Genomic DNA, 21,345 nt, shown 5'->3' with positions numbered 1-21,345 from the left:
AACAGACATAGCAATTTATGGATGGCGGCAAGGTTATCGAGTTAATTTTCATTTACCATTCCAATAATTGAGTTATTGACAAAATGAAAAAACAAGATAAACATCTTACTTTATCATCTTGTAGGTGTCGTGGTCGGTGACTTTGATGGTGCGAGCCACATTCCAGGAAACGTGGATCATGGGAACAATTGACTTAACCTTCTTCAGCTCGTTCCACTCAAATCGCTGCAGTGCTAGTTGATACTGGTATGCTAACAAACACAAATAGCAGTTAAACTCAGTGCAGGGAAACTGAATATTTCATTTGTAATTTAAGACAAAGAGATGATTATCGAGCAGCTTAATGTTTTGCTTTTTACATTGAGTGGTCTAAAGACTCACAGTTCAGAGGTCCCACATTCCATGCAATGTTGTTGCACCAGCCCACTGCTTGGACCCAATGCACGGTACCTGCATTGATCCACACTAAATCGCCTGGTCTTTGAATGAAACGATACACGGGGATGTTGGAACTGTAGAGGTCTTCCAGAACAGGCCACCAGGAGCCTGTCAAGTAATCTACTCCATGCCTGAGGATACAGAATTTATAAAATAAAATAAAAAAACACAGGTTTTGAGCTCTCTCTCATCCAAGATGTCCAAGTGCAAGATCTCTCACTCACTTTTCACAGAATGTGTTGATTGATTCCCAGTAATGTTCATGGACAGCAAACCACTCGCAGTCACCTGGTCCAATATTGATGTTGACAGAGCAGAAGTTGTTGTTCTCCTGGTGACCTGGTGACAAACAATGCAATTCAAACAGTAAAGAAATACACTTTTCAAGGGACATGAAATGACAGTATGTGAATAATAATGGATGGTCTTGCCAAGCCAAAATGTAGAAGTTGTATTGAATGCCACCGCGGTGAACACAAAACAAATTTGCATTTGTTAGACAACAAAGATAAGGATGGAATCTTAAAAAAGTCTGGTCAATTGCCGTATGTGCTAACACTAGCAAAACCTGTCTACTATACAATACTGTCAGTGTTAATATTTGGAGAAATGTGTACTTTGGACACTGAAGTCCTAACATTTATACAGTGTTACATAGGTTTTCCTTAGTAATGGGTTCCAAAAGGTAAGAAGAAAACCAAAGCAATATTTTCAATAAGAAATAATGTAAATCCAATTTATCCCCTCCAGGCACTCAAAAATATGTTGCATTAAACACGTTCATACTTGGACTAACCATGCCATTTACTTTGCCCGTACAAGCTCATTTACACTATCTGCTATACAGTCAGTGATCAAGTAAATGCATACAAAAATGACTGCGACTGGTGTGCTCACTGGTAAGTTTTACTCCAAAAATACAGCCTGAAAGAACTTTAGAAACGGTTACAATGTTTTGTGCAAATAATTGGCATGCATTTAAGAAAAACGTTCCTGGGTGACAGAAAAATTGCATTTGTGTACAAATATTAGTTCTTTTCTTAAACAACTTTTAAATATGCAAGCAAGTGATCATCTGTGATTAATCATGATCAATATAAATTCCAAAATGTGAATAATATGATTAAACAAAAAACATTTGACAGACCTAAAACTATAAATGCAAAACAATTTATAGAAAATAGTTATAGTAGAAAACAATGCTAAATATATCTCACGGCATTCAATCGATTACAACTGGACTATTGCCTCTAATTCGAGTAGGCCTCTCATTACTTCATGCTCATAGACTTAGTCAGATTTAGTCTTAGACTTATATTGGTCAGATCTAGTCTTAGACTTCACTTGATCAGATCTAGTTTAGCGGCTGGTACTAATACCTCAGTAGGCTTCATCAGTTCATGATCTTTTTTGTTGTTGTTGTCCTGTCCAGCTACTCAGGCAAATCATGTTGTTGATTTAGATGCCTATATCAGCTGTACAGATTTACTTTACAAAAGAGAAGTGTGGGATACTTTTCTTGTTGCTTTATTTGTATTTGTCTCTATTGAATAGATTTATAATATTATTTGGCGCAGCCGGGCCGCAGCAGGAGGGGATATAAAGAGAAAAAAAAGAAAACAGAGGGGGAAATTGCAGGGAAAAGAGGGGGATAAGACGGAGAGACAACAACAACAAACACAACAATAACAACCACAACAACAACCGAACAGCATTAGCAAACATGATATGTACAAATATGATAGTAAAAGTGATAGCAGAGAAGCAGTTAGTGAAGTAAATACTAATAACACAGAAATGACAATGAACATTATCACAAATTGAGCAATACAAATACCAATAGCACTATTGATAATAAATAATAACAATAATGACCTCCATTGTCAACAATACAATTGTTTCAAATGCAACAATACATATACTGTACGTAATGATCACTTGAAATACAAAAAAAACCAGATAAATGAAGGGGAAGTTCAGTAGATGCTTATAGACTTACATTGGCCAGATCTGGTCTAACCCAAAAACCTAAATATTTATACTCCAAAACCAGGAAGGTGTGCCTGAGCAAGGATGGTTTCGCCCTACCGTAGTGAGGAAAAAAAGTACTTAGATGCAAACAAGCAATCCTACTGTCAAAGCCAATGACAGTCCATCCATCCATCCATTTTTTACTGCTTGTCCTTTACGGGGTTACGGGGGTCCTGGTGCTTATCCCAGCTGCATTTGGGCGGTATGCAGTGCACACCCTGGACAAGTCGCACACTTATTGCAGGGCCAACACAGATAGACAGCCAATCAACCTATCCCCAGGTGCATATCTTTGGAGGTGGGGATTCTGGTCACCCTATATGACCAGATTTTTGTCAAACGCCTGTTAATTGTTGGTGGCTAAATTGTAGCGTCTTTTAGGAATGGTTGAAAGGACGGTGTTGTATGTGGGACCAGGTGGTTCGAAGGACAACACTGTCCTTTCATTCATTCCTAAAAGACTCTGCAATTTATAAATTACACTTTAACGACTGTCATTGGCTTTGACAGTAGGATTGCTTGTTTGCATCAAAGCAGTTGTTTTTCTCACTACGATAGGGCAAAAACAACCTTGCCCAAGCACACCCTCCTGGTTTTAGATTATAAATATTTTATCTTAACCAAACAGTACAGTTATGTACTCCAGGGATCAATACTGAGACCAAAATGATTCTCTCTCTACATAAACGTTTATAAAAATACAAAATATTTCAAAATTGAATTATTTGAAGACGACACAACTGTTTTGTTCAGTAAAGAACAAACAGAAGATAATACAAATATTACTGAAGAAATTAATAAAATAAAAATATTGTTTGATAAAGAGTATCCTTAAACATAAGTGAAACAAAAATAATGCTATTCGGTAACAGTAGAAGAGAAAGTCAAACACAAATACAAATAGACAGAGTGGATTTTGAAAAAGTTAATTGAAATCAAACTTTTGATGTAATAAAGGGGGATAAAATTAACTGGAAATCTCATAAAAAATGTACAAAACAAAAGGGGCAAGAAATACATCAATAATGAATAAAGCAAAATATGTATGGGACAAAATCACTCCATATTCCATATTCCTCGTTAGTGTTACCATATTTGAGTTATTGCGTAACAATATGGGAAAATAACTACAAAAGTAAACTTAATTCACTAACAGTGTTAGAAAATAGCTCAGTTACAATAATACTGAAATCTAATGATATAGTGAACTTGCAAACAGCCAAAATTATGCACAAAGCAAATTGATAACCTTCTACCCAATTATGTACAACAATTCTTCTCAACAAACAAGCAGAAATATAACCTCAACGGAAAATGTAATTTAAAACAATCGCCTGGACATACATTTAAAACCTTTAACATATCAGTATGTGGAATTACATTATGGAATGGCTGAAGGAAGCAAATAAATCAAACAATGTAATTTAAAACAATCGCCTGGACATACATTTAAAACCTTTAACATATCAGTATGTGGAATTACATTATGGAATGGCTGAAGGAAGCAAATAAATCAAACAATGTACTAATATGATTGAGTTTAAAAACTTTTAACACTCAATGTGTTTACAAAGTACAAAAAAATATTATTAAATATGATAAACATTTTAAACTTTTTGAAAATAGGTATCTTATTCATCTCACTATGTTAAATAAAAGTTACTTAACTATTTATTTATTTTTGTTTTTAGAATTATATCTATTCATGGAGTAAATTGTGTACAAATTGAGAATAGGAAGTGAATACAAGTGTTAGCGATTGCTATGAAACGGAAAAGGGGTCGGATTGAATAAGCTCTGCTTATTCCTACTCCTTTTTGAACAACTGGAAATAGTGATGTATCATGTAACTGTATGCATGTTCAAAATAAACTTCAACAATAAACCATAGTAGGGTTGTACAGTATATCGATACTAATAAAGTACAGCGGTACTAATGAATTAAAAACGGCACAATACTGCTTCTGAAAAATATCAGTACTCTTTTTCCCGGAGATGACGGCACGACATCGTCATGTCCATTGCTGGTAAAACGAGTATAAGGAGACGTTGCACCAAATACTTCAGATTTAGTATTTCCTGGTTCTGACTATTAAAGTGTTGCTTAAAACTAAATATCAAATGGTTTACTCTAAGTTTAGCACAGCCCTGATCATAAATAAAATATTTATCTCACTGACCTGGTGTCCGGCTGCCTGGCACCTTCATGTAGAGCTGGACAGTGTTCATTCCCAGGATTGTGTGGCCAACATGGCTGAGCATGTTGTTGCTCGACTCCACACGCATGAACGCCGGCAGCTTGAGCAGTTCCTGCAGCTGAGGCTTCCACCTTAAAGAAATATTGGTAATCTTGTGATATAACTGCTTGATGAAGTGATTTAGGAAGCAAATGTTATTAGCTCACCGTTTAGAGTCAGAGAGATCAATGTTGGTGCCAAATTTGATGATCTTGCCAACAGCTTTCAGTTCCGAGCTGGGGAGAATGAAGTGTGAGTATCAACAATTTCAAAATGTGACATCTTTGTAAAAGCAGATGGCCTCTTGTGTGCTAACCTGGATGTGTTGTTGGTGGCGGCTTTGCTAGTTAAGAGATCAGAGGTGTGTTTAATTGCAGTTGAGACCAGGTTGCCTTTATTGTGGTCTGACCACACATTTGCTTTTGTGGTGGACGGCGTATCCGAAGACTTGGCCTGATCCTCTTCCTCTTCATTTTCACTCTCTTTCTCCTCCTATAAAGCATCTACATCAGCTTAGCTGGCAGGTTGGATATTGGCAAATAGTCTATTAATCATTATATTCCACTTAACTTCTAAACTCTGAAGTCAGATTATTACTTTCAAATTAAATTTGTTATGGCTACTAAGCAAAGTCGATCCATAATATGCACTCACTGGCCACTTCATCAGTTAGGTTGTACTGGGGCGACAATGGATCAGTTTGTGAATGCTTCAGAACCCAGAACCACTAAATAACTGTCAATCACTGCAAGTGTATCAGTATCACTCTTCATCAGAATATGCAGGGGTGGCATGTAGAGGATATTAGTCAAGCAAAAAAATAATCTGCATTGATGTAGTTGTATGTCAAATTGAATGTCAACAATGTAAACTTTACTGTACATTATAATCATTAACAAATACACATGTTTTTTTTATTCCATGTGGTTGCCCAGAGTGACAATGTCTACCTGCAGGCTCTCCTGGAAACTGGATGCTTGGTACTGAGCGTATTTGGCAATGGTGGTGTGTGAGCGGCTGCTCTCACAGGGCCACGTCTGAGTGGAGCCACGGGTATCCCAATTTTCATCAGCAGGCTGCTGCACCTGAGTCCTCACCTCCACGGCATGTTCTGCATTGGCCTCCACCAGAGATTTGGTAGAAAACAGGCCAAGGTCTTACAACGAGGAGAAAAACAGACAATTCTTGTAACTTGATCTTTTGAATTTGAGAATGGACACTTTTAAAGTTATGCTGTGCTCTGATCTTTTTCGGGGTAAGACATTTTGGACTTTTTGATTGTTCAGAATCATAATGGAAACTATCTTAAATGGCCAAATTAACAAGAAAACCAATACGAATTAAGGGGGCACTGATACAATTTCTTAATTTCCGATATTGAGCTAACATAAATTTCAATTTAATTTAAACTATTTATTATTAACTATGTACTAATGTTCTTTAGCTGTCTTTAAGATTACGTGGAGTGGTAATTGTTAACACCTAATGGTCACAATAAATCCTTAAGTTAAACTTATGACGCTGTGAGTTTAATGATGGGGACACATTTTTTACTCGATACTTTTTAATTCGAACTGCCTTGGAGACATACTGTAGGTGTAAAGTATATACGAACAGTAATATTTTGATATTTGTTTATATTGACAAATGCCATGTTTTAGACTGCAATATTGTTCAATTAAAGACACTTATTTTCTATGTCTAGGTTGTGTGCTAATTGTAGGCTGAGCTGTTTCGTAGCTGCTAGCTTCTGGTAGGCTTGAGCCTATCGTGTTCATCTTTTGTAAATTACTTCCCTAAAATACAAGAAAAGGCCAACTTTGTGTGCTAATATGAGGACATTTAGATGTTAGACTTAGAAAAACTTTATTGATCCACAAGGGAAATTGTTCCACTTTTCACATTTTGTTCCACTGTTAACTGGCAGTCCAGCTTTGCACAAGTAAAGATGTGAGCCGACAGCGGTTTAGCTCGGTTGGTAGAGCGGCCGTGCCAGCAACTTGAGGGTTGCATGTTCGATTCCCGCTTCCGCCATCCTAGTCACTGCCGTTGTGTCCTTGGGCAAGACACTTTACCCACCTGCTCCCAGTGCCACCCACACTGGTTTGAATGTAACTTAGATATTGGGTTTCACTATGTAAAGCGCTTTGAGTCACTAGAGAAAAAGCGCTATATAAATATAATTCACTTCACTTCACATCCAATCCAATTTTTTTTGCTGATATCGGACAGATATCCGCTGTGAATACGGAGTGAACGAATGATGGTTTCTCACTTCTCTGTGAAGCTTCTTTGAGTGTCTGTGAACCTTTTTTGAGTGTCTAGAACAGTGGCGTGTCCAGACATATTTTCAGGGTTTGCAAAGGGGTGGCACTTAGTTCTGCAGGGGTAGCCCCCATAAAACAGTCAGTCGTCTTAAATCGTCATGTAAGACAATTGCTGACATTAAACAATATTGCAAAGCATTGACCACTACAGTATGTCGCAAAATGCAAATGCAAAATGTCAAAATTTCTCTTTATTTAAGTAAAAATTTAACATCCATAAACTTTTATTTAAATTTGAACAGATTAGGTCTTCATTCAAATTCACTTTTTACAATGCTGGCAACAGAATATTTCTAAATATTATATATGGTGCCTTTAAGAGTATTTGCACAACAAATCAATTACCTGGACTGAGAACAAGGATTCCCACAGTGTTTTGTTGTTAAGGCAGCCGCCTTAACAACAAAGAGCCACCGCCTAAACTAAAGTCTTAAAAAAGTCCTGTCCAGCTTCTCAGGCAAATCATATAGTTGATGTAGATGCCCATATCGGCTGTTCAGATTCACTTTACAAAAGAGAAGTGTAGGATACGTCTCTTGTTGCCTTATTTGTATTTGACTTTATGGATAAATTAAAGTCTTAACAAGCTGCTACGGTTCGTACTGCCTCTGCCTCTGTCAGTGCGTCTCTGCAGCACCCAGCATTGTCCCACCCCCACAACCATCTGATTGGTTCGCCGCAGAGCGGTAACAGACAATCAGCAGTGAGTATTCAGAGCGCATGGAGTCAGTGCTCACGGCAGAGGTAGGCAGAGAGGAGAGACAGAAAGGGTTAGCAGAAAGGTGTTTAGCAGGTGAGCATAATGCAGTGGACTCTCCTAAAATAATAATAAACACCTCCCAGTTGACAACAAGTAATATCACTATGAGCCCGTTGACGTTCTGGAAATATAAGCGGCAGCTCAGCTCGCTCGCATTCCTTGAGGTGAAGGCTAATTAGCTGTGGCGTAACGTTAGCTTATTTTGCGTTGTGTGCATTCGTGTGTGTGTGTGTGTGTGTGTTACGGACAGCAAAGCCCTATCTGTCTGAGAAAAAGACAAGCATTATTGACCAACAGTTAACAACTAAGTTATTTCACTTTACCTTTGTCTGTGTTTACGCAGCAAAAAAGGATATTATGTTAAATGAAGAGTTTCTGTCACTGATAGTTGATATAATAATGTAACTGCGTCATAAAGCCTACATGAACTCCATGGGGTTCAGGGATGAATAGTCTCTCCTATTGCTATATTGTACTATTTTTTTCAGCTATAGTTACATTAATCATTAGTAATCTAGCACCCGAGTTTAATGACAGGGTCCCTGCTATCACATGTTGATAAAAATATAACATTTACATAATAAAAATCAACTACAGGCTTCCCAAATGCTGTAATAAATTAAGCATGATGAGTTGAGCATATGACAGCATGTGGCCACACTTTTAACTCTTTTTTTCAAACGCTTATTTACAGTAAGTCATTAATTTGACTTAGTCATTATTTTGTCTTAGTAAGTCAATATTTACTAAGTCAAAATTATGAATATAATAATATTATTCTGAATCTCCAGCGAGGGCTTCACGGTGGAAGAGGGGTTAGTGCGTCTGCCTCACAATACGAAGTTCCTGCAGTCCTGGGTTCAAATCCGGGCTCGGGATCTTTCTGTGTGGAGTTTGCTTGTTCTCCCCGTGAACGCGTGGGTTCCCTCCGGGTACTCCGGCTTCCTCCCACTTCCAAAGACATGCACCTGGGGATAGGTTGATTGGCAACACTAAATTGGCCCTAGTATGTGAATGTGAGTGTGAATGTTGTCTGTCTATCTGTGTTGGCGCTGCGATGAGGTGGCGACTCGCCCAGGGTGTACCCCGCCTTCCGCCCGATTGTAGCTGAGATAGGCGCCAGCGACCCCCGTAAGGGAGAAAGCGGTAGAAAATGGATGGATGGATGAATCTCCAGCGACTCCCCGCGACCCTGAACGGGACAAGCGGTAGAAAATGGATGGATGGATGGATGGATCACTAAGACGTTGTCTGGGGTTGATTTCAGCTTTGTAAACGGTACTTTGACACGTAAACAGTACAGTAGATACTTTTATTATCATACATACATGCATAAATCCCGAAAATTTGATTTCAAAAGTTTACATACATTTGTAAAGAACATAATGTCATGGCTGTTTTCAGTTTCCAATACTTTCTACAACTCTTTTTTTTTTTTGTGATAGAGTGATTGGAGCACATGTTAGTCACAAAATAAATTCATGAAGTGTGGTTCTTTCATGAATTTATTATGGGTCTACTGAAAAAGTGACCAAATCTGCTGGGTCAAAAGTATATATAAAGCAATGTTAATATTTGGTTACATGTCCCTTGGTAAGTTTCACTGCAATACGGCGCTTTTGGTAGCCATCCACAAGCTTCTGGCAAGCTTCTGGTTAAATATTTGACAATTCCTCTTGACAAAATTGGCACAATTCAGCTAATTTTGTTGGTTTTCTGACATGAACTTGTTTCTTCAGCATTGTCCACACGTTTAAGTCAGGACTTTGGGGAAGCCATTCCAAACCCTTAATTCTAGCCTGATTTAGCCATTCCTTTACCACTTTTGATGTGTGTTTGGGGTCACTGTTCTGTTGGAACACCCAACTGCGCCCAAGACCCAACCTCCGGGCTGATGATTTTAGGTTGTCCTGAAGAATTTGGACGTAATCCTCCTCCTAGTCAATAAAACTACTCTGAATCCAATCATTGAATAGTCAACTATTCAAATACCTTCCTATATCACAGTCTAGGAATGGAATTATTACGTAACCAGAGGATCATATATTAGAACAATACAGTAAAATGGGTAAATTACCCTGTGATCACCTTTTATACCCATAATACACTTACAGTATATGGCACCTTTGTCTTTAAATATTGCATGCACTGTCTCTTTCTCTAACTAATGCCAGAAAAAAAAGACCCATTTTTGGTTCAGCAACCTCAGAATATATGTATTGTATCAACTCACTGAGGCGGAGCGAGCCAGCAAGACCTCTGATGACAGTCACAGCATTTTTGGGGTTGGTGCAGAACTGTAGCAGAACTGGTGAGAAGGCGTCCCTCTTGCTTTCCAACTGCAAAGAAAAACCCAAACACACACATGAGTTCTTTGATATTGAAAAACAGTGCTAAAATTATTTTTATCAGTACACCAAGTTCCCTAATAGGCAACAACACAAGTACTGCAGCACAATGAAGCCAAAAAAAGAACTGCAAGATGATAATGACCACAGAAATAAATTGTCTAACACTGTATCGCTCAGTGAAAGCTCGTTTACTCGATTGTATTACATTGCGCAAGTGTATCTGCTAAAAACAGTGATGTTGATAGAATTTTAATGTAGTGAGTCCCCAGGAACCACAAGTTGTGATTTGACTGGGTCTCTGTGAAATTCAATAGATCCCCAATTAAAATGAATTATTACAATTTTTATATTCTTATTTTTATTCAATTGTACTGTTATACTTATTTGATGATAATATGGTATCAAAGGGTTATAATTGATGTACGGTATATACTCATAAATGTTCAAAATGTATTTGAAATTAATCAAATACCATTCATAATTGTCTGAGGTAAACATAATGGCACGTAAACATAATGCGAAACCAACTTTTGTTACCTGTTGATACCCGTTTGTGTATTGGGGATCTGCATAATTCCCGAAAATTTGATTTCAAACCATGGAGGCATAGCGGAGATACTTCTAAAACACTCTTGCCTTCTTAATCGTTCCTCTAAACAAGCTATTTGGAATTTGCGTCCTTCGTAACGTTTTTCCCCATTGGTGACTTTAGCTTATTATCCATATATGGTAAAGTTTTACACCAAGAGTTTTGTGCGAGTCCGCCATTGTAGTCAATGAGTTCCTTCTTTTTCGCTATTCTCTTGTTGTGGGGCAGACAGGCTTGTACATGCAAATGCATCCTCTGCTGTTGCCATTTGTAAAACAAAGCAGCTTATAGTTTGGATTTATATCTGTCAGTAGACTCCATATAGAAGCGCTAAAAACTACAAACTGACTGACGAGGAGAAGACAAAGTCGAAGTGGAGCCACGTATGTAAGACCACCTTATAAAGCCATGCATCCTGAAGAGACGGTTGGAAAGGGGCTTGAAGACGGTCTGTAAAACATAATCTATGCAAACTGACAGAAGAACCATCATTACATGTTATGTCACCCAAACTCAAGTCTTTCAAATGTAGAAAAAAATTATATACGACCTCTTTAAAGTATTTTTTTCACCGCCACTGTATGTTTTTTAAAATGTAATAATAGCACGTGTGGGGCTTCACGGTGGCAGAGGGGTTAGTGCGTCTGCCTCACAATACGAAGTTCCTGCAGTCCTGGGTTCGAATCCAGGCTCGGGATCTTTCTGTGTGGAGTTTGCATGTTCTCCCCGTGAATGCGTGGGTTCCCTCCGGGTACTCCGGCTTCCTCCCACTTCCAAAGACATGCACCTGGGGATAGGTTGATTGGCAACACTAAATTGGCCCTAGTGTGTGAATGTGAGTGTGAATGTTGTCTGTCTATCTGTGTTGGCCCTGCGATGAGGTGGCGACTTGTCCAGGGTGTACCCCGCCTTCCGCCCGATTGTAGCTGAGATAGGCGCCAGCGCCCCCCGCGACCCCGAAAGGGAATAAGCGGTAGAAAATGGATGGATGGATGGATAATAGCACGTGCCCTAAACGTTAAAACACCATCGAGCTCAACGTAGAGCAGTGGAATAGTGGGTTTACTTTACTATGAGGATCATATCCTTAACTTTTGAAAATAAATCTGTGGTGACAGGCTAATTAATTTGGTTGCGGTTAAACTAGCATGTTGCAAAACTGTACAGGAGATGACGTGTGCGCTGAGCAGATGCAGAGAGAGCTACTCCAACTAGGTTAGTAGTTACTAGGGCTGCAACTAACAACTATTTTTATTCTCAAGTAGTCATCGACTATCTAAAAGATTAGATGACTAATCGTATCATGAAGCATATATAGCAGCTGTAATTTAGCCATCGGCGATCCAAATTTAGCTTGACATATTTCATGCATGCTAACTAACAGTGATGACTACCTCATTCAAAAATTGTGTAACTGTGCTGCTCATAGGGCTGTTACAATATAATAACTTGATTAAACTTTTGTCCATTTAAAAGCAAAGAAAGGAGAAAAGTGCGGATAAAAAAAACACAATATATTTTTGTACATAAATAAAAGACTGTCAAAACAGCAACAATAACAACAACATTTATGTGGCATTTACCGGTATTTAGCTTCCAAAAAATAAAACATTTTGTGATGATAATGGTATTTAGAAAGATGCACACAGGTTTTTAAAAAACAATGTTTTGCTGGGAAACTTTAGCTAAATTATAAATTAATACATCTATTTTTCACACAACTTTGTTGTTTGTTGTTAGCTAGCCAGCTAACAAGGTAAGTACCTTACAGAGGAGAGTCTGAGATTTCATCCACCAGAAGTCTGACATGCCTCTGCTTTAAATGCTTCCGCATTACAAGCGTACTGCCGTGGAGATCAAGGTTAACTTTTCAAATTGAGCAAGTTATTTGTGTCGTGGACGTGTGGGTTTTTACCCGAAGTGTTTTTTCCTTCTTGTTGCTCGGCAGTCACTGGTCGCCAAGCACACAATTCACCCCTGTACAATATCCTGCCCTAATACCCTACTGTGCAATACTACCCTTCGAGTGCAATATGTCCGGCACTGATTGTTATTTATTACTTCGGTACTCTTGTCTTGTTCTGTATATTGTACAGTATTTTGTATTTCTATAGTGTTTGTATATAGTATAGGATTGCTTGTTATTTTTATTGGATAGTAGTCTGTTTATTTCAATCGTTAGTTTCTCCTTTGTTACCTCTTGTGTTATTTATTTTACCCCATATTTGTTCCCACAACCGCACCTTAAGTTGGAGTCTTTAATCTCGTTATATGCAAATATAATGACAATAAAGTCTATTCTATTCTATTCACATACATGTTTGTTAAAGTCTGCTAAAACACGAGCGAGGACATCACAGACTATTATTGAAAAATTATTTTATTGGAAGCACATTTTCGTTGGTGATTTTTGTCTACTAATTACTGTGATTTTAAAGACAATGCAATGTCCACGAGAAGCAAAAAAGTGAGTTGACTGGATTATTTCAGATAATAAACCATCAGGGGCGCAGGACTCGTACCTAGCAACATCATTGTAGTTTGTGTGCACTCACATAGATGCTCGGTGTGGGAGGGTTGAGCTTTTCTCGAGGAATCGGAGTCCGACTAGAAATGTCAGGTTTGACAGAGAGGGAAGTAAGCAGGTATGACTCCTTAAATTTTTCCTTGACATTTGCCCCTCTAGGATCAAAGAAACAAACAGTAATCATTTACGCTCAAAGCAACGAGAAGTAACTTTTTGCAAACACTCACTTGCAAGCTCCTACTACTTCGGTTGCTGTGTTTTGAATGCTGATCTGAGAAAGTGGGATTTTTCGTTCTTCTACTTCTGTTACGTTGAATGTGTGCCTGGCATCAAGCTTCATCCTCACCACCAGGACCTTCAGCTCCTTGGTAAAGCCCATGGACAATGCTCTCAGCTTCAATGGGTTGGCAGCAGATTTACTTGCTGGTGTGGTGGTAATTATGTTGGATGGATTGATTTTTATAGTTGATAATGAGCTTGAGGTCTTGGGGGTTGAGTTTCCAGTTGCTGCTGAGGCAGCATTTTTTATTGTCTCATCATTGTCTTTATTGTCAATATTAATCTTTACGTTAGCTTTTTCATGTTTCACACGGTTTCTCTGCACATCTTTGCAGGAAGGGGATTTGTGTTTACGTTTGAGTGTATTTCTTGAGATAACAGTGCTTTTTTTCTTCTTCTTTGTCTTAATTTGGACCTGACTACCATCCTTGGCGTTTTGCTTTCGTTGTTTCTCTGCACCTCGGAGGTGGGTCTCCTCACTCTTCAGTTCCTCATCCTTCCCGGTGACTACAAGGAGGTGGCTCAAAGAGGAGGTGTGGGTGGTGGTTAGTCTCAGCTCTGCACTGAGAGAATGGTCCAAAAGTGAATCTCTTCCTTCAGGCAGGATATGTGTGCTTCTCCTGTCTTGCCTGTCTTCAATATCCTCATCAGTCTCCGTTACTTTGAGTGTAGGGGTTTCTGTGTCAGACTCACACTGATTTGTCACCGTATGGGGCTTCACATGTGAATCAGACAGATTATTAGGCTCCGACTTGAGGTCGGAAACCTTTTGCTGGTGACAGCGGATATCTGGTCCGAGAGCAAGCGCAGACACCAACTTAACCCCACTAGCAGTGCAAGGAGAAGACCCCCCGAATGGACCACCTCGACACGTGGCCCTCTGGCTACCAAGAAAATTGGCCAGGCTCTTGAAAACGTCATCCAGGCCTGCTTTGCGGTGAAAATCCTGTGACAGAGAGCTGGAAACCGCTAGACTTTCTGACTTATTCTCACCTTTAAGATCTTGTTTGTTTGTACTTGACGGGTTACAAAGTTGGGAACACTCTACCTGTTTACTTCCACAAGGCTCCTTAATCAAGTCATAAATGTTCTCACCTTCTGAGGGGGGAGGAGAAAAGCACTGGGTAGGACTGGGCTGGAGGACAGGTCTGCTAATCACTCCTTTTTGCAGCTCGTCCTCATCCTCTCCCACATCTGATACCGGTGAGCCCTGCCAACTGAGTACAGGAGGCGTGTTTGCTAGGTTCTCCCCAGCTTCCTGCACATTTCCTATAACACCCATAGGCTGGAGGTCCGGGGCATGGAGAAGCCCTCGTTGAGTTTCAGGAACACAAGACGCTGCACTGAGAGGTTCTACGGCTTCATTTAAAATAGAAGGTAATGAATTTTCAGGTTTTGCTTTGGGTTCTAATTGGGATGAGACAATAGAAGCCATCTTCCTGATGGGGCTCTTTATGGGGAGTAAGTGTACCTGTCGATCCTCAGTAAGATGTTTAGCAGAATTCCTTTTGGGCAGTGTTTGCCAAGAAGTGCATCCGGGATGTGGAGATTGTTGCTCCTCTCCTGAAGAGTTGGAAATAACCTCAGTCGTTAGAACGGTCAGGCCTATTTTCTTTTCTTTCCTTTTCACTTTATCTCTTTTCTTTCTTCTCTCCCCTAAATTATGTTCATGTTTTTTCTTACGTTTTTTTCTTCCTTCTGCCCTGTGGTTTGCCTTTTCAGCATTGCTCCTTCTTTCCCTTTTTACCAGCTTATCTTTATGTTTGCATTCAGCTTTTCTTCTGGCATTTGACTCCTTTTTGGGCTTGTTTGTTTTCGAGTTGCCATGGGCGGACAAGCACGGAGGCTGTGAGATCTTTTTGTATTTGACATCTGAAAACCTCGGCTTTGCACAAGGTGATGATGCACAAGATGGGGTAGAGGTTGAGCAGACCCTTGCTTTATTAGTAGGGCTTCCCTGGACGTTTGATTGTCCACTGAGGATCGGGCTACAATGTCTACTGCCATTGGCTGCCATGTGTAGTGACGGACTAACATGTGGACTGTGAGAAGAATCTTTCGGACGGCGTGACGACTGAGAAGAGACTGCTCCAGAAGACCAGGAGGTGGCATCTCTTGAAATGCCGCTTGGAAGAGTACACTGAGATTCCTGTGGATCACACATAATATATTTGTTTTCTTAGGGAAACACATTATATAGACACAAAATAAATTATGGACTGTTTTTAACACTTCCTACTGCTATGGGAAGACTTTCAAATAACTTCCATTCATTAAAGGACACTTAGAGGAAGAGATGGGTATTATTTAAATGTTCACCAATCCAGTGCAAAACTGGTAATTTATTACTGTAAAACAGTGCACAAAGCGATACTTAAAAACAGAAAATATTTTTGCTTATTTTCAGCAAATACATTTTCACTCCCTGCGCAACATTTTTTTTTAGCTATCTCCAGAGGTTTGTTTGTAACACTTCCCTAGGTTTCCAGACTTACAGAGTGACAGTTTTAGATGTTTTTGACACCACTTTAAAAGCATCACTTTTACATATTTATAACCAGATTTTTATGTCACGCCCTGAGTCTCCGAATTTAAATAAGTCACTTTGGGAGGGGGACTTGGGAGTGATTCTATCTGAGAATAGCTGGACAGAGAGCTTAAGTAGAATTCTAAAGTGTTCCATTATTGCAGACATAGCTTCATTCAATGCAAGCTAATACATCACACTTATTATACCAAGGTCCTAGTAGCTAACATGTGTGACAAGATATATGTATCTTGTGATTGGTGTCAACTGTCTCCAGCTAACTTGATGCATGTGTTTTGGTTTTGTCCATTCCTGTGTAGTTATTGGACAGACATTTTCAATACTTTGTCTGTGGTAATTGGCGAAAAGATTGAACCAAATTCTCTAAGTGGACTATTTGGGATAGTCCCTCCATCATCCTCTCTCAGCAAATCCAAAGAGAATCTTCTAGCATTCAATACTTTGTTGGTTAGAAGACTCATTGTGCTAATTTGAAGACTGCAGTACTTTCCTGCCACACTGGCTGGATTACAGATAGTATTTTTTTTCTCAAATTTGAGAAGATTAGGCTGACATTCAATAATTGTTCAGCAAAATTTCAAAAAGTATAGGATGCTTTCCTAAAATATGTAAAATCTCCAATTTAACCCCGATTTGAGATGCTAATATTTTAGGTTACGAGCTCTTGTCACAGAGAATGTGCAAACAAATGGTTGTTCTATATTGTTGATGTTCAAAGTTTTGGAGTTTTTGAATGCGCCTGGCTAGGCCTGAGCGTTATTGGTGCGTAAGGAAAGTGTTTCTGTTTTGTGTTGGAAAGTGTTACAGCAAAATATGGGTGTGTTATGGGCCTGAGCCATGTTGTTGGTGAGTTAAGATCGACAATAAAGTTAAAAAAAGAGTGTGTGCCCTTTTGGGACGCCACATTACGTACAAGAAGTTATTTGCACAATACCACTTTCAAACACTGTTGCGAGTAGCTGAGTTTGTATTATTTTACCACTAAAATCAGCCACTGATAGCTACTTTTTTGGTCTGGTTGTGACAGTTTACATTTGCATCTGTGCCATTATGCATCCAAGTTTTGGTACCCATCTCTACTTACAGCGTCACCAATAAATAAAACATTTGTTCATTATTTTTTTTCAATGTTTTGTGGAGCTGATCAGTGCTCTTTGCAGGCTTGTCCAAATCGCATGAAAAATGTGCCTTAGTACTGACATGTCCATATACTGCATCTATTTATACAATATAGAAACTAACATGTGCCATTATTCTTAAAATTGTAATGACTGGTTTTTCTCACTGTGCTTTGATTATGGAGATGATTCTTTGAGTCCTCCTCCTCATCCAGGTGGTATCGCAGACGTTTGTGCTGTTCAACTTTGAGGTGGCGTGTGTGTCGCTGATGATGGTAATGAGGGTTTTGGTGGCTGTAAGGCACACGAGTGTGTTCTGCTGGTGAAGAAGTTTTTCGACAACTCTTCCTACTGTTTCCAAGATGTGACATTTTGTTGCTGTGACCCTGGTTTTGGACTAGGGGGTCGCTATTGAACAAACTATATCCTCCAACTCTCGATTTCGAGGTTTCCTGTGTAAATATGTAATAATACCGGAAATTAAAAATGGCCTGCAATGTTAAAGGTTGTTTTTAATCATCACTGAGTGACTGCAAAATTACCTGTTGCTGTGTTGTTGAGGTCCTGTAGTCAGAGAGGCGGCAAGGACCTGTCCTGTCATGAATAGGTTTCCAGTCATCTTGGTTACGATGGTGGTGAGGTGGTGATGCTGGATGGGCAACTAAATTCCTTGATCCAGAATGAGATGGCTGAACAGAAAAGCATACATCATGTTACAAGTCAAAAATAGGAGTACAGTGGGTCCATGCCTGCCCCTCAACTTACATCTATTAATTCGTACTATTCAATACAGTGGTTTGGAGATTGTGCTGTTTCGGGGATGGTAGTGGACAAGCATTAGTTAAATTGATTTCAATTAATTCAGTTAAATAGGATACGTTGATTTGAGATTCAAGTATTTTGAGTTTTTTAGGTTTGTCACAAAATCAATTAAGCTTGTAAGTTGAGGTACTACTAAGCCGTATCTTATACGTTCTTAAACCAAGTGATGAGCCATTGCACCCTTAAAGATACCAATGACTGAATGGTAAACTACCAGTGGGTGGTGCTATTGCGCTCAGAAATAAAAGAGGCAATGATTGGGTGTACATATTTTAATATCACCCAAAGCCTGGTGCTATAAGCTTTATCATAATCAAAGCTCATTCAAACATTTAGAACAAAGACCGCGTTAAGAATCTACCAAACTTGATTAGTGAAGAGAACACTTTATACCTGATCAAGTGCAGAATCCCGGCTTCTCTTGGCCAGACCCTCATCCTTCATAGATGAAGAGTGCTGGACTGATGGTCGATGCTGGTGCATTTGGTCTTGGCACTGATGAGGAGTTGGCCTTTTCCAAGGCTCTGCCCTGTTAATGATCATTCGACCTGGGAAACTCCTGTGAAAGTCTGAGGGAGCCCATCTTTGTGAAGGAGGCTGGATTTCTCTGCTGTTGCGATGTAGGCGAGGACTCCCATGCTTGAGAAAAATGAGAAAAAAAAATATTTTATAAGAATGTTAAGTGAAGTCACAACACAAGTAAATCCTTTGAAAATGTACTTTTATTGAGAACACCCCTTTGAAGGCCTCACCAAAGAGTTGCTGACCCAATTTTTGCAGCGCTGTCCCGGTCTTGTTAGATAACCATTGTCGGCACCAGCTCGGTTGTGGAATGAGCGCATCGAGTTCTGATGCCAGTTCTGGGCCTCAAATGGCTGTTCTTTAGCATCCCAAAGATGCTCCCTGTGCCTCTTAGAGACACCCTTGTCTTGGGCATAGTGGACTGTTCGTTCCCCCCTTGGCAAACAGAGAACCAAACTAATCAACAAGCAGCATTGTGTTGGATAGAATTTAAATAATCACGCACGGAGGAATTGGGTTCTTTAGATGCATACTGTCCTGTTACATTACAAAACAGAGTCCAAAGGCGCTTCACAATCTAATATAATCTTATACAGGCACTGTAATAAAAATGCTCCCAGAGCTCAGTTATGATTGACACTGTCAAATGGTATTTATTGCATATGTGATTAATTATATGTATAAATTATTACTGTAAAGTTAAACTAAACTACATCTTCAACCGAAGCCAAATCATGTAACTTTCGACTGACAGACAACTCATCTCAGTATGTCATAGAAATCAGATTTATGAATGCGTACCGATAGTTTAAACAATGACTGAAGTTGCAATGTAGGTTGAACTAATATTCCGGGTTTGGTTTTCTTGAAAACACCTATCTCCACTTTTTTTTGTTGTATTGGATGCGAGTGTTTCCTGTACATTTACATGTGATGGAACCTGGATTTATGAACCCCCCATCACACAGACCTTTTGATTTATGAACCACATGCTGGATAAAAAAATGCTTTGTTGTATGAACTTTGTCTCAGTGTACACACTTTTCATCTACCCATTATGTGCCTCACAGGGCAGCCATTTTGTGCCAGGCAGCACATTTTAATTACCTCGGAAGTTGGAGCTCAAAATGACGTCAGAGCTGAGTTGTGAGTGTTCCAGTTACGAGGTCGGAAATCAAGATGGCCACATCCACGAAAGCGCTTGCTTTGTCTGAATATAAACAATATATAGGAAAATATGGACTGTTTCTAATAACTTCAAGTACGGTGGATGAAGAAGAAACACATACCCTATTGCTAGCAACTTACAGCATTTATAGTAAATCAAATAAATATAGTTTACCCTACAGTGACATTGTATATGTCTGAATTACTGCTACAAAAACTAATCAAAAGTGCTAATAATGAATATCATAGAAGTGTGCATCATTGTTTACATCCAGAGCGGCCATCTTTAAAACAAACTTGGGGGTGGTGAGAATGTTCCAAATTTTCAAGTCAGAAATCCAACCTTGAGGGGCGTTCCAGTTGAAATTCCGACAAAGAACTCGGAAATTTCGACTTCCCAGTACAAATGGAACGCACCATTATTAAGTTGGCTTAGTGCTGCTTTTAGCTACTATGTTACTTGTGTCTGCTTTTAAGGGTTTTTATAGGGTTTTTACATCATTTGTTTAGTTTTCATAGCTCAATATGAGTCCAAAGAAAGCAATGGACAAGCGATTTGGTACATTCAGAAAGAATGCGTTACGTTCTTGGGATACTGCTTCCTCCTGTGCACGAACCATGTTTAAGAACTAATTTAGTTTGTAAATCAATTTTCCACAAATTTGGAACGGCACAGAAAAGGAGAAAGATTCAATGTGAGTTTTTTTTTATTTGGCATGTTCACTTTCGCTTAAAAACATTTTATAATGGTACCGTCGGTGTCGCTTGCCATTCCAACTCCTAACAGTAGATGGCAATATAACTCTCCTTCTTAATACAACGTATACTTGCATACAGTAGCGTAGGTGACTCTGCCTCACATTAAGATGCATCTGTTCATCAACATAGTGATATATCAGACGTACAATGGCATTATTTTTGTAAATCAGTGCACACTTATACAAGGCTCAGGAAACAACATGTTTTTTTAATCGCCTGTGTGTTTTATAAGATGCACCGCCCAAAATAAAATCAACACCCTAAAAGTCCATGTTCTGTTCATGTCCGATTACGCATTTTATACATCACATGCACCCCGTGCACATTCTGGTTTTGTGGGAAACACTGATGTCCATACTTCGCTCTGTGTATCCAAAACATTCTTGGTTTCATTGCACTGTGCAGTTTAACTAATCTTATTCCTCACCTGGTAAAAGGCTGACTTGATGGTGAGATGGAATAATCGGATGGATGGTGTCGTCCGTGGGATCTGTAATGGCAACAAGCACAACTCTGTCTACAGGTGTATCAAACAACTTTAAAAGAGAACTGCACTTTTTTGGAATTTTTTTTCACAATCATTATGAAAAACATGACGATAGCATCAGACAACAGCAAAGCCAATGGGAGCTCCACTATTTCGCCCATAAGATTAAATAAACAACCATTCAAAAACTGCCTACAATGCTCCATTTACATTTGGTGACTTGAATATCAACCAAGTGTTAGGGATAGTTTTATTATAAGCGCTAATGCAGACAAACTATTTTATTGCGGCGCCGTGATCACTTCCATGTGTGCCTATGTTTACATCATTGAGTGGTCTGGTGCTTCCTTGCTTCCTTACTCCCTGTAAGTTTATTGTAGTTC

At 39.1% G+C, this 21,345-nt stretch overlaps 1 protein-coding gene across 3 annotated transcripts in view; it reads right to left on the bottom strand.

Annotated features, from left to right (window-relative positions):
- Window positions 1-21,345, bottom strand: part of LOC133551288 (lysine-specific demethylase 6A-like) — a 52,436-nt gene that overhangs the window by 14,944 nt on the left and 16,147 nt on the right. For 2 of the 3 annotated variants that reach the window (XM_061897843.1, XM_061897844.1), the window contains 15 exons: window positions 20,903-20,965; window positions 18,780-18,984; window positions 18,421-18,666; window positions 17,748-17,894; window positions 17,373-17,657; window positions 13,488-15,688; window positions 13,289-13,415; window positions 10,027-10,132; window positions 5,657-5,862; window positions 5,023-5,198; window positions 4,874-4,942; window positions 4,650-4,798; window positions 663-777; window positions 382-569; window positions 110-251 (listed from right to left, as the gene is read on the bottom strand). In XM_061897843.1, the coding sequence (XP_061753827.1) occupies window positions 110-251; window positions 382-569; window positions 663-777; window positions 4,650-4,798; window positions 4,874-4,942; window positions 5,023-5,198; window positions 5,657-5,862; window positions 10,027-10,132; window positions 13,289-13,415; window positions 13,488-15,688; window positions 17,373-17,657; window positions 17,748-17,894; window positions 18,421-18,666; window positions 18,780-18,984; window positions 20,903-20,965 (4,425 nt within the window). The remainder of the gene's footprint in view (window positions 1-109; window positions 252-381; window positions 570-662; window positions 778-4,649; window positions 4,799-4,873; window positions 4,943-5,022; window positions 5,199-5,656; window positions 5,863-10,026; window positions 10,133-13,288; window positions 13,416-13,487; window positions 15,689-17,372; window positions 17,658-17,747; window positions 17,895-18,420; window positions 18,667-18,779; window positions 18,985-20,902; window positions 20,966-21,345) is intronic. The other variant, XM_061897845.1, reaches the window with a different exon arrangement.

This window comes from Nerophis ophidion, linkage group LG04, assembly GCF_033978795.1.
Source record: "Nerophis ophidion isolate RoL-2023_Sa linkage group LG04, RoL_Noph_v1.0, whole genome shotgun sequence".
Taxonomy (NCBI): domain Eukaryota; kingdom Metazoa; phylum Chordata; class Actinopteri; order Syngnathiformes; family Syngnathidae; genus Nerophis; species Nerophis ophidion.
This window is presented reverse-complemented; position numbering and strand designations above follow the sequence as displayed.